The sequence below is a fragment of the Chrysochloris asiatica genome, unplaced genomic scaffold (genome assembly GCF_000296735.1).
Source record: "Chrysochloris asiatica unplaced genomic scaffold, ChrAsi1.0 scaffold00022, whole genome shotgun sequence".
In the NCBI taxonomy this organism is placed as follows: Eukaryota; Metazoa; Chordata; class Mammalia; order Afrosoricida; family Chrysochloridae; genus Chrysochloris; species Chrysochloris asiatica.
In genome coordinates, this window is record NW_006408540.1 from 25,927,540 (window position 1) to 25,941,349 (window position 13,810).

Consider the following 13,810-nt stretch of genomic DNA (forward strand, 5'->3'; position numbering starts at 1 on the left):
ATGTGGTTCAGGCTTCCACCTATAGTCTTACGTATTGCAGAGGCTCCGCGGGAAGCCTCCTTCACTGGGCACATTGTAGCCCCATTTTAGGTATTCCAATCAGTTATTGGCAGAAGACGGGTAAAGTGTATCTTTTGTAGACAGTATATTGAAGGATCCTGTTTTCTTATCCATCTTATTATTCTCTGTCTCTTGACCAGTGAACTTAATACATTTATGTTCAGTGTAATTCTTAGTATGTATGATTGATTGCCATCAGTTAGCTCTGTATGTGTTTGAGGGAGGGGGTTTGTGATTTTTTTTTTTTTTTTTTTGTATGTGTGTGGTGCTGCTAATTTCTTTATTCTGTAGGCTCTCCTATTCATATTTTTTGTGTTTTTTGTTTCGTTTTTCAAAATCTTCATGGATTTTCCTTTTCTTGATTTGGTGTGAAGGTGTATTGGTTTTCTTTAAAGTTAACCCTGTGCTTTATTAATTTCGTCCTCATTTAAAAACAATCATTTTTTCTTGAAATCTGACCTCCTAACCATCTGGATGTCTGTAACTATACTTTCCCCTCCTTACACTTTGCAGTTCTCCTGATCATAGGTTGACATTTCTTACTCTATATATTCAATTCTGTAGTTTTGTTGTACTCTGGTCATTTCTGTATCTGGACCAAATTTCAAATGGTGTTTCCATGTATGTCAATCTTTGGTTGTTGTCTGCTGTTGTTGGTTCTCAGTCCAAAGATCTCCCATTAGTATTTTTGTAAAATTGGCTTGGTTTTTACAAAGCCCTTTTTTTCGTTTCTGTTTATCTGGAAATGTTCTAAATTCACAGTCATATTTGAGGGACAGCTTTGCTGGGTATATGATACTTAGCTGACAATTTTTTTCTTTCAGAGTTTTATTTATCTCTCCCAGTGGCGTGGCACTGTGGGCTAATGCATCAGACTGCAAAGTCGTTTGAACTGCAAGTTTAGTGGTGCAAACTTATCAGCTGCTGCTTGGAAACCCTATACAGAGTCACTATGCATTGGAATGACTCGACAGCACTTAACAAAAACAACATCTTCTTGCCTGCATAGTTTCTGCAAAGAAATCAGAGCTTACTCTTAATTGATTTTCCTATGTAAGCAACATTTCATTTTTCTGTAGCTGATTCAGGAGTCTCTCTTTGTCTTTGATTTTGGAGAACTTGATTATGATATATCTTGGTGATTTTTTTTTGTGGTCAGTCCTGCCTGGGCTTCATTCAGCTTCTTGAATGCTTATCTTCTCAGCTTTCATGATGTTAGGGAAATTTTCTTCCAGAAACTCTTTGACTATCTTTTCTGAGTTTTTCCTTGTCTCTTCCTATTCTGGAATTCCAATTGCGCATAGGTTATTCTTCTTCTTCTTCCTGGTCAGTGTTCTTTCTTCTGATTTTTTCATTCATTTTCTGATTATTCTTCTAGTTTATTAGTATTGACAGATTTATTTTCTACCTCACTATTCTGGCTTCCATTGATTCAAGTCTATTTCTTAGCCTTTCAGTGTATTTTCTATTTTTGCTAACTTAGTATTAATAATAGATTTCTGTTTGCAGGTTTTGTATTGTCTCCAATTCTTTATCTATTTTGTTTGATTGTTCCTGTGTACTTTTCTGAATTCTTCCTTGTTTTCCTTGACTTTTCTGTCTGTGGTTTGGAGTTAACCTAAATATAATTCTCCTGAACTCTGTTTCAAGCTGTTCCAGTACCTCTTTTACCTCAAAAACATTTTTAGCTCTGCCTCTTGGTCATTTGAGCTATTCTGTCTTGTTTTTTTCATGTGAACAAAGATTGTCTTTATAGGCATTGTGCTGGTGTTGTATTTGTATTAAGTTAATTAATGTATGTTGATATTATCTTAGATTCTCACCAACTGCCTTTTGGTGGGTGCGATCCAGAGATTAGCTTGTGTACCTACCAGTCTCTATTTGCTGTTCATGTAGTTCAGTTCAGGGTAAATTTAGCTCATGTTGGTTGTTGTTCTTAACCTAGTGTATAGCAGCTCGTATTGACTCCAGCCCAATTGGTAGGGCTGAGAAGGGTATGGCTTAGCTGTATTACCTGAGTTGCTGTCTTCTATTGGGTGAAGCAAGAGAAAACACTCCACTAGCGAAAAGAAAACAAACAGTAGAAAAGTAAGTGGAATGCTTCTTCATCACCTGTTGGCCCCTTTTCTTCACAACCACCTGAGAAATTTCAAGATGGTCCCCGTGTGCCTCTCTGACCTGTGTTGTTGTTAGATGCCATTGAGTTGGTACTAACTCATAGTGACCCTATGCACAATAGAATGAAACACTGCCTGGTTCTGCGCCAACCTCACTGTTATTGCTATGTTTAAGCTCATTGCTGCTCCCATTGTACCAATCCATCTTGTTGGGAAGTCTTCCTCTTTCTCGGACCCTCCACTTTCCCAAACATGCTATCTTTCTCCAGGGACTGGCCCCTTCTGTTAATATGGTAAAGTATGAGAGATGAAGTTTGGCCATCCTAGCTTCTAAGGAGCATTCCTCCTGTACTTCTTCCAATACAAATTTGTTTGTTCTTTTGGCAGTCCATGGTACTTTCAGTAGTCTCCTCCAACACCGAAAGTCAATTACATCAATTCTTCAATGGTCTTCCTTACTCGCTGTCCAACTTTCACATGCATAAAAGGTTATTGAAAATACCATGGGTTGGTTAGATCAGGCACACCTTAGTCCTCAAACTGACGTCTTTGTTCTTGAACACTTTAAGGAGGTCTTGTACAGCAGATTTGCCTAATGCAAAACATCATTTGATATCTTAACTGCTGCTTCCAGATTGTTGATGGTTGGTCTAAGTTAAATGACGTCTCTGACAACTTCAGTCTTTTCTCCATTTACTTGGATGTTGTTTATTGGTCCAGTTGTGAAGATTTTTGTTTTATTTGTGTTGTGATGCATCCCATATGGAAGGCTGTGGTCTTTTATCTTCCTTAGTAAGTCCTCTTTGCTTTCAGCAAGCAAGGTTGTATCATCTACATATCACAGGTTGTTAATGACTTTTCTCCAATCCTGATGCCACATTTTTCTTCATATAATCCAGCTTTTCTGATTTTTTTGCTCAGCATACAGATTGAATAAGTATGGTGAAAGAATGCAACCCTTGTGCACACCTGTCCTATTTTAAGCCATTTGATGGTGGGTCTGACCTATAACCAGTCTTTTTCTTTTTCTTTCCCCTTTTCTCTATCCCACTGTCCATTCAGCTGCTTCTCCTAGTGAGAGCTAGCCTGAGGCCAGCCAAGGTCAACTTTGCAGATTTTCAGCCTATCCAGAGCTAATTGTGCAGAGTTGGAGGTGGACTTGGTAGTGTCTCCTCCCAGTACAATTGTGGACACAACTATGTATCCTCATCGTTCAGCCTGCCTAGAAAGCAGGACCTTCCCTCAGGGTGGGTACTCTTTTAGAGGTCTAGCCTCTGGTCACCAAGGGAGTACAAGGAAGCAGAGAAGAAAAGAGAAAAAAAACAATACCTTTGTCTCTAGGCAGCACAGTCAGACTTCTGCAATGCAGATATTTTCTTGTGTTTCCAACTTTTGCATTCCAATTACCAGTGACTATCAGTACATCTTGATTGCATGATTGATCACTGTCAGACAGTAGAAACTGGTAGTTGCTGCTTCTCAGTCCTGTTTGTTGTTGTTGTCATTAAGTGCCATCAAGATGGTTCCCACCCATAGCCACCCAGCATAGGGTTTCTGAGGAGCAACTGGTGACCTTGAGCCACCAACCTTGTGGTTCAAACTGAATTTGAAGTCCAGTGCATTAACCCACAGCACCACACCAGGACTGGTTTCAATTCAGAGAGACCTTGTATAGAGCTTCTGAGACTTTTAAAAGTCTTTGCTGGAACAGATAGCCTCATCTTTCTACCTTGGAGCAGGTGGTTGACTTGAACCAATGACCATTTGGTTTACAGTTCCATGCCATGCTCACTCCCTATCGAATTTGATTAAAAATTTTCAGTTTTGTCATCACTGTGATTGGTGCCTAAATTTTAATAATAGTGGTATTAACTGGTCTTCCTTGTAGGGGAATGGAAATTATCCTATCACAGATAACATTGTACTTCAAGAGAGATCTTGAAATGTTCTTTTTGACAATGAATATGATGCCATTCCTCTTCAATTTGATGTTCCTGGCATAGTGTAAGATAAACTATTTTTGGATTCCAAGTGGCAAATTTCCATTTCAGCTCAGTATTGCCAAAGATATCTATCTTTATGCATCCCACTGCATTTTTGGTAACTGTGATTGCTAGCACATTTTAGTCCATTTCCAATTAATATTTGAAAAAGAATAATAATTAGGTATACAACATTAAGCATGTTTTAAAAGTTACAGTGACTACAGCATATTGCCAAATCTGCTTTTGGCAGCATAGATGATACTGCTGAGTAAGGCCAAATATGTATGTCATGTACTGAAGAATATACCTGTTTTACAAATTATATTAGTATTAATTTGTTTCCTTTGAAAATATGTTTTTTACTTTTCTTCAATTAAATTTTAGGTGCATTAATGAATGTAAGCATTTAAATGATCTAAAACCTAGAAGCAAATGGCAAGAAGTATTTATCAAACCTCAAGATCAGTGCTGTTCAGTAGAAATGTAATGTAAACCACATACTTAATTAAAAAATTTTAGTTACAACATTAAAAACAGGTTAAACTAACTCTGTTAATATTTTAACTAATCCAGTATTATTGAACAATTTAATTTGAACATGTAAATAAAATTAATAAGATGTTCTACATTTGTGAAATTTATCATGAAAAAAATACTTAAAATGATGGGATTAATGTGTGTGTTTGTAGTTTATCTTTAGGAAAATAGTTGAACTAAATATAAATCATCTAAATTGTCTGCAATTTACTCCATTTTCATTTCAAAGTACAGTTTTATTAACTTTACAAAAATAGGTTTATTACTTTCTTTTATTTTCCCTACTTTTCAGCTTCAGTAATCACTTCAAGATAAATGAAGTAACAAGAAATTCAGACTTATAATCAATCCCTTTTTACAATCTTAAAAAAAAAAATTTAATACTACCAAGTGTCTTAACTATCACTCATTTGTCAGTTTACCATACTGTGGTGGCTTGCATGTCTCTCTGATGCTGGAAGTTATGCCACCAGTATTTTAAATTCCAGCAGGATCACCCATAATGGACAGGTTTCAGCTGAGCTTCCAGACTAAGACAGACTAAAAAGGAGAGCCAGATTACTTCTGAATGCTTAGCCACTGGAAAACTTATTAATTACCGCAGAACATTGTTAGATATATATAGTACCAGAAAATGAAAACATTATGAATAGCACCATATAGTGATAAAAGATGAGCCCCTTATGATGGAAGGCACTCAAAATGCAACTGTGAAAGAGCTGCTCCTCAAAGTAGAGGTGACCATATGATGTGGATAGATTCAAGCTTTCGAGACCTTCATTTGCTGAAGGTGGACAACTTAAAATGTGGAGGAAAATAAGCAAACAACCGTTAAAGAACAGGGAATGAACTAAGTGTAAATTTAGAAAAAAGTAGAAGTTATCAGAAGTTAAATCAAACACATAAAGATCAATATCCTAGACATTGATGAGCTGAAATGGACTGGTATTAACTATTTTGAACCTGTTAATTATGTGATTTACTATGCTGAGACAGACAAATTGAAGAGGAATGGTATAACAGTCATCATCAAAAAGAACGTTTCAAGGTCTCCCTTGTGGTACAGTGTTCTCTGATAAGATAATTTACATACCCCTACAAGGAAGTGGTGCTGTGAGTTAATGTGCTGGACTGCAAGATCAGTTTGAACTGCAAGGTCAGAAGTTCAAGCTCACCAGCTGCTCCTCAGAAACCCTATACAAGGTTGCTATGAGTTGAAACTGACTCGATGGCACATAACAGCAAGGAAAACCAGTTAAATACACTATTACTCAAATTATACTACAGACCAACCACTAAAATCAGTGATAATGAAATTGGAGAATTCTATATGAACTTCTTCAGCCTGAAATTGATCAAAAATGCAATCAAGATGTATTGATAATTACTGGTGATTGAAATGCAAAGTTTGGAAATGAAGAAGGATTGGTAATTGGAAAATATGTTCTTAGTGATAGACACTATGCTGGAAGTTGCATGAAAGAATTTTGGAAGACCAATGACTACTTCATTGCAAATACCTTTTATAAACAATGTAAAAACTGACTATACACATAGACCTCATCAGATGGAAGACACAGAAATCAAATTGACTACATCTGTGGGAAGAGATGTTAGAAAAGCTCCATATTATTAGCCAAAACAAGTCCAGGGGCAGACTGGAACAGACCATCAATTGCTCATATGCAAGTTCAGGCTGAAGCTGAAGAAAATTAAGACAAGCCCATGAAAACTAAAATATGACCTTGAATATTTATCCCACCTGAATTTAGAGGCCATTGTAAGAACAGATTTGATGCATTAAACACTAATGATCGAAGATCAGAAGAGTTATGACATCAAGAACATCAGACAGGACGAAAGCAAAAGGTCATTAAGAAGGAAAGAAAGAAAGAAAAGACCAAAATGGATGTCAGAAGAGACTCTGAAACTTGTTTTCTAGTGTAGAGATGCTAAAAGAAAAGGGTGAAATGCAGAGGTAAAAAAAACTTGAACAGAAAATTTCAAAGGGGAGCTCAAGAAAACAAAAATCAAGTGTTTTAATGAAATGTGCAAAAACCTGGAGTTAGAAAACGAAAAAGGAAGACTTAGCATTTCTCAAGCTAAAAGAACTGAAGAAAAAATAAAAGCTTTGACTTGCAATATTTTGTAGGGTTCTGTGGGCAAAATATCGAATGATGCAGACAACATCAAAGGTAAGTCAAAAGAATATACAATATCATTTTACCAAAAAGAAATGATAAATGTTGAGTTATTTCGAGAGGTAGTATATAATCAAGAACTAAAAGATACTATAAGAAGAGGTCCAAAGTGCACTGAATGCATTGGCAAAGAACAAGGCTTGGGGAAATGATGGAATACAATTTGAAATCTTTCAACAAACTGATGCAACACTGGAGGCACTCACTCATCTCCCTCAAAATTTGGAAGACAACTGATTGGAAGAGATCCATATCTGTGTGCATTCTAAGGAGAGATGACACAATGGAATGAGGAAATCATCAGGTAATATCATTACTATCACGCTCAAGTAAAGTTTTGCTAAAGATAATTCAAAAACAACTGCCACAGCACATTGACGGGGAACTGTCAGAGAGGCTCAATTCAGATTTAGACGAGGACGTGGAACAAGGGATATCATTGCTCACATTAGATGGATCTTGGCTGAAAGCAGAGAGTATAAACCAGAAAGATGTGTTGTACTAACTATGCAAAGCCTTTCAGCTATGTGGATCATGACAAACTATGGATAACATGAAGAAATGGGTATTCTAGGACACTAAATTATGCTTCTGAGGAACCTGTACGTAGATCAAGAGGCAGTTCTTCCATGTACCAAGATTGTGTTCTTTTACCATATTTATTCAATCTCTAAGCTTCGGAAATAGTCCAAGAATCAGGATTGTCTGAAGAAGAATGTGGCATCAAGATTAAGGAAGACTCATGTACAACCTGCAATATGTAAATGATATAACCTTATTTGCTAAAAGTGAAAAGGACTTAAAATACTCAGTGATAAAGATAAAAGACCACAGCCTTCCGTGTGGGTTGCACCTCAATATAAAGAAAACAAAAACCCTCACAACCGGGCCAATAAATAACATCATGATAAATGGAGAAAAGATTGTAGTTGTCAAAAGACTTCATTTTGCTTGGAATCACTGTCTTAACATCATTTAAGCAGAAATCAAGAAATCAGATGACATACTACATGAGGCATATCTACTCCACAGATTTCTCCGTGTAGTGTTCCAGAGCAAAGATGTCAGATTGAGGATAAGGTGAGTTTTGCCCGAGCCATGATGTTTTCAGTAACCTCATATGTATGTGAATGTAATACAGTGAATAAGGAAGACCATAGAAGAATTGATGCATTTGAATTGTGGTGTTGGAGAAGAATTAAAAGTACCATGGACTACCAGAAGAACAAACAAATCTGTGTTGGAAGAAGTATAGCCAGAAGTTTCCTTTTAAGTCAGGATGGCCAGAATTTGTCTCTTATGCTTCAGGCATAGTCTCAGGAGAGACAAGTCCCCTGAAAAGGACTTAATATTTGATAAAATGGAGGTTCATTAAATACAGGAAGATCCCCAATGATATGTATTGTCATGGAGCAAACAAAAAATTAATTGCTTCACTTGGCAATGTGCTCAAGTATAGCAATGATTGTGAGGATGGCACAGGACCAGGCAGTGTTTCCTTTTGTTGTGTGTATAGGGTCACTCTGGGTCAGAACCAACTTGACGGCACCTAACATGTCATAAGGTTGCGTACCTCCCCTTTATTATTTTTTTTCTATTATTAACTTTTAGTATTTTCATATGGATCCCTGATGTGTAAATGCAAGTACTAGACGGCTAACCACAAAGTCATTGGTTTAAATCCACCAGCCACTCCTTAGGAACCATATATAGGATCTACTTGATGACACTTAACAACAACAAATTAGGGTCTATTGATATATTTGATACAGTGATGCTCTATTGTTTTGATTAATTATAATTCTCGTGTCTTTAAGGTTATTCTGGTACAAGTTAACCCTGGAGAAGCATTTACAATAAGAAGAGAAGATGGACAGTTTCAGTGCATTACAGGTAAGAGTAATTTATAGTCATTTGAGTCAGAAAAGACAAAAATTCTGTCTTGCTCCCACCACACCAAAGCATAAACTCTGAATATCTTATTTCTGAACTATTACAGTATCATCCTAATTAATCTCTTGGCCTTCATTTTCTGATTAATCTTACTATAACACATATTGTTTGTTATTTCCTGCTCAGAAATCTTCACTGAATCCAGTTCATGTTTTAGTCTTTCAAAAAGATCATTTCATCTTGCCAGTCTTGCTCGCCACTTCTCCTTTAATATTGCTAAGTTGGCTTTTCACTCTCTCTGGAACCTAAGTTATGTATACTTTTCTCTCTAATATTCTTATCTAGAATTCACTTCCATCACCACCACTGCTAGCTTATCCACATCCTACCTATGCTCAAGACTGAGCTCATATCTCATCTTTAAAGGGTTTTTGGTGTTTTGTTTGTTTATGTTTATAGTCCCTTCAGCATTATTGACATTTTTGGCCAGATAATTCTTTGTTGTGAGGGCTGTTCTATGAAATTCTGTTTAGCAGAATCTCACTAGGTATGCTCCCTCATATGTTTTTTTTTTTTTTTTTTTTTTTTGTGTGTGTGTGTGTGTGTGTGTGGTGGCTCTGGAGATTAAGCACGGGGCTGTGAACCACAAGGTCAGCAATTCAAGCCCATCATGTGCTTTGGGGGAGAAAGATGAAGCTGTATGCTCCTGTATAGATTGACAGCTTTGGAAATACTATACAAGGTTTCTATGAGTCAGAACTGACTTGATGGCACTTAACAACAGCAACACATGTGTGTGTGTTGTTTGTTTATTTTTGGGAATATTCTGTTTTCAGTAAAAGTTTATTTAGCAAATTAGGTTCCCATTTGACAATATCTCACAGATTATTCAGTGACATTAGTTACATTTTCCCCAGTGTGTCAACTGTCTCTTTAATTTCATTTTGCTTGCTCCCTTTCTATTAATTTCTTGTCCCCTTAGCTTCTCATCTTTGCTTAAAGTAATTGTTGACTTTTTGGTCTCATATTGTTAGTTGTTTACTAGAGCACTACTCCGGTAAAGATTTACAACCTTGGAAACCTTATGCTGGGTCGCTGTGAGGCAGAACTGACTCCATGACATACCACTACTACCACCATTGTATTCATAGTTATATATATCTTTGGAATAGTGTTAGTTCAGGTTCAAAGAATATCTCAGGGCAGTACTCTCATTGAGTCCTCTAGTTTCAAATGGTCCAGCAAGTCTGTACTTCTTAAAAATTTGGATTTTGCTCTGCACATCATGCAGTGTTGACAAACAAAATTGTCTGCAGGTAGTGCCAACTGTCTTGAGGTTGTGGGTGAAGACAGAATCATTCCTAGTTGAGAACCGTTGCCCTGTGTAAGTTTGGAATTAGAAGCAGGATATAAATCACAGTTCTACAATTTTCTAGCTGTATAATCTTTGACTCCTGGTGTGGTCCTGTAGGATAAACAACAGACTGCTAACACAAGATTAGCAGTTCAAACCCACCAGCTACCCCTTGGAACCCTATACAGAGTCAGTATGAGTAGGAATCTACTTAACAGCACTTAACAAGAACATAATCTTGGCACGTTACCTAACCTTGATAAGCATATTTCTCATTGGTTAAATTACCTTTCCCATCAATACACCTCATAGGTTCTAGGAGGAGAAGAAAGTGAAAATCAGAAAAAATGTTTGAAAAAATAATGGTCTCCCATATTGTATGAGTTCTGGTGTGGTGACATAAGATAATCACTGGACCACAAGGTCGGTTTGAACCACACGGCAGTTCAAACCCACCAGCTGATCCTCAGAAACCTTATTATGGGGTCACTGTGAGTGGGAACTTACTAGAGGACGCTTAACAACATTTGATAAAAAACATGATTATCTACATCCTAGATGCTCAGCGAACTTCAAGCAGTATAAACTCCAAGAATTATATTGAGAAACATTGTAGTCAAATTGTAGAAACCTAGTGACAAAGAATTTTGAAAGATGTGACTAAGTCATGCACAAGGAATCCTGAATAAGATTGTTGATGTTGTTGCTAAGTGCCATCGAGTTGGTTCCGACTCATAGCAACTCTGTATAGGGTTTCTGAGAAAGAGTTGGTAGGTTTGAACAGCCAACCTTGTGGCTCAAATTGACCTTGAGGTCCAGCACATCATCCTGCAGTGCCACACTAGGACTCCTAGATAAGATGAATTGCTGATTTTTCTTCAGAAACTACAAATGACAGAAAGCAGTGGGATGACATATTTAAAATCCTGAAGCAAAAACATTGTCAACCAAGGATTCTGCGTCCAGTAAAACTGTCCCTAAAAAATGAGGGTGATGAAACAAAGTACAGTAGGATGAATGTAAAGATAATGTTCACCCATGTAAACAAAAAAACAATCAAAAAAAAAAACTTTTTTTAAAAAAATGAGGGTGGTGAATAAATGCTAGAAAAAGTAGTTTAGGGTAAAATAAAAGAGCACTAGACAGTAACTCTGGTAGCTCTGGTAGCATAGTGGTTACGAATTGAATTGGGCTGCGAACCGCAAGGTCAGCAGTTTGAAACCACCAGCTGTTCCGCGGGAGAAAGATGAGGCATTCTGCTGCCGTAAAGATTTACAGCCTCGGAAACCCTGTACAGGGTTGCTATGAGTCGGAACCGAGTCCACAGCATATAACAACAACAACAGACAGTAACTCAGAGCCATAAAAAAATAAATAAATAAACATCACCGATAAAAATAACAATATTGGTAGATATAAAGGTCAGTGTTATAGTATATGGGGATATATAACTTCTCTTTTTTTCCTATATGATTTGAAATGTAAATGCATAAAACAATAATTATAGATTTCTGTTAATATAATTATTTGATAAAGGTGTAATCTGTGATAGCAGTGTGAAGGAGAAGAAAGGAGATGTATAGAATGTATTTGTGTACTGTTGATACTAAGTTGTTATTAATCTTCTAATTGTTATAGCTAAAAAATATAGACAGAAAATGACAGAATAGAATCTAAATTGTTTGCTACAAAAATGCAACTAAACATAAAACAAGCAGTAGTAGAGGAATTGAGAACCAAAAATTATAAGTTATACAGAAAACAAATGCCTAAATGGCAAAAGTATAAGGGTAAGTCAAAAGGTAAGATTTCAAAATCACAGAAACCTTTATTAAACAAAAAATGTCAAAATGTGAAGCTATTGTGCTTGAGGACTCAAGACCATAGTCTCAGGGGGCACTGTGGTCAGTTGGCATAACATAGTCCACATAAACACTGTTCTATATTCTACTTTGATGAGTGGCAACTAGGACCTTGAAAGCTCATGAGCGACCATCTTAGGTATAACTATTGATCTCTCCCTATCTGTAAGACACAAGAATGATAAAAATGGAAGAAACCTGGAAACAATTAGTCCAGTGGACTAATGAACCACATGAACATGAGTCTCCATGATCCTGAGACCAGAAGAATTAGGTGGTGTCTGGTTACCATTGCCAGTTGCTCTGAAAGGGATAGAGTGGAAGAAAATGTGGAACAAAACTCAAAGTAATAAAAAAGACCAGGCTTATTGGTCAGACAGACTGATGAAACCTGAGACTATGACCCTTGGTCACCCTTCAGATCTGGAATTGAATTCACCTCCATAGCTCAGTTTTCTGCCAAGCAGTACATAACTATATTGGGGGACAGCACTAGTGAGGTACATTCACTGTAGAATGGTCAGCCATTCAAGCAAAGGGTAGCATTTACCTAAGGAGAGAATTCAGGATTAAAGAAGAAGGAAGAATGGAAACAACCATAGTAAGGAAGTGGGATACATCATGTTACATTGATGGGATTACAGATCATTGTGATGAACCGAAATACATGTTTTGTTGAATGTAAAACTGATGATTTGCTCATAAACTTTTATTCCATTCACAATTAAAAGTTCTTTTTTAATAGGAGACTATTATTTCTTGACATATCCTCCTTCTAGGTATGTATGTTTCTGAAGATGATGCTTCCATCTTTCTAACCCTTCCCTGAAGAATTCTGCACTCTTAAATTTTAACCACATCAAAATGGGAGTTCATATTCCTTTTTAAATGTTCTTTGAGTTTTAGGGTCAATGTGTCTTAAAATATGTTTTATATTCATAATGGAAAGAATTTAAAATATATACTAGTTCATTTGATTTGATCAGCTTTATTGTTGCATTCCATTCTTTCTGAATCCTCTCATGCTCATTTGGAGTTTGTAAATATCTAAAAGTGTGTAGTCTTCTGCCTTTTACCACTTACTAGTTTGTCATTCTACTCACAGGATTCCATCTAATTTTGGCCCATCCCTCATTTTTTGTCATCTTAAACCACTACTCATTGGATTCAGCACAAATGTATTACTTTTAAAATGAGTATTATTTTGAATCTATGTGGTGTTTTCTATTTAGAGGTATTATGAAATTGATTGTATGAATTAATGTTTTATAGTTTTTCAATAGAAAACTTTGACAGATTTTCTTATACAGTGAGAAAATTAAGTCATTTTTGTTTGGTAGCATGAGCATTGTGGCTGTTGTGAGTTGCCATTGAATTGATTCTACTCATGTCAACACAATGTATGCAGAATTGAACTACTCCATAGGGTTTTCAAGACTGACCTTTTGGATGCAGATCACCAGGTCTGTCTTTAGTACCTCTGGGTGGGTTTGAACTGCCAGTCTTTCTGGTTTCGACTAATAGTTGACCAACTTGTACACTGTTGTTGTTGTTAAGTTTCCTCGAGTCAGCTCCAACTCATAATGACTCTGTGTAGCATTTCTAAGTCTGCTAATCGTTACAGGAGCAGAAAAACCTCATCTTTCTTCTGAATTTGTATGTGTTGTTGTCATTATTAGGCACCATTGAGTCGGTTCTGACTCAGAGACGTATATACAACAGAAAGAAACACTCTCTGGTTCTAAGCCATCCTCAGTGATGATGTTATGTTTTAACCCATTGTTGCTGCCACTGTGGCAGT

General features: G+C 36.6%; 1 protein-coding gene across 1 annotated transcript in view; it reads left to right on the plus strand.

Annotated features, from left to right (window-relative positions):
* The window catches only part of FNDC3A (fibronectin type III domain containing 3A), a 340,392-nt gene that overhangs the window by 155,849 nt on the left and 170,733 nt on the right, over window positions 1-13,810 (plus strand). The window contains exon 3 of the mRNA XM_006837646.1: window positions 8,718-8,793. Within this exon, the coding sequence (XP_006837709.1) occupies window positions 8,718-8,793 (76 nt within the window). The remainder of the gene's footprint in view (window positions 1-8,717; window positions 8,794-13,810) is intronic.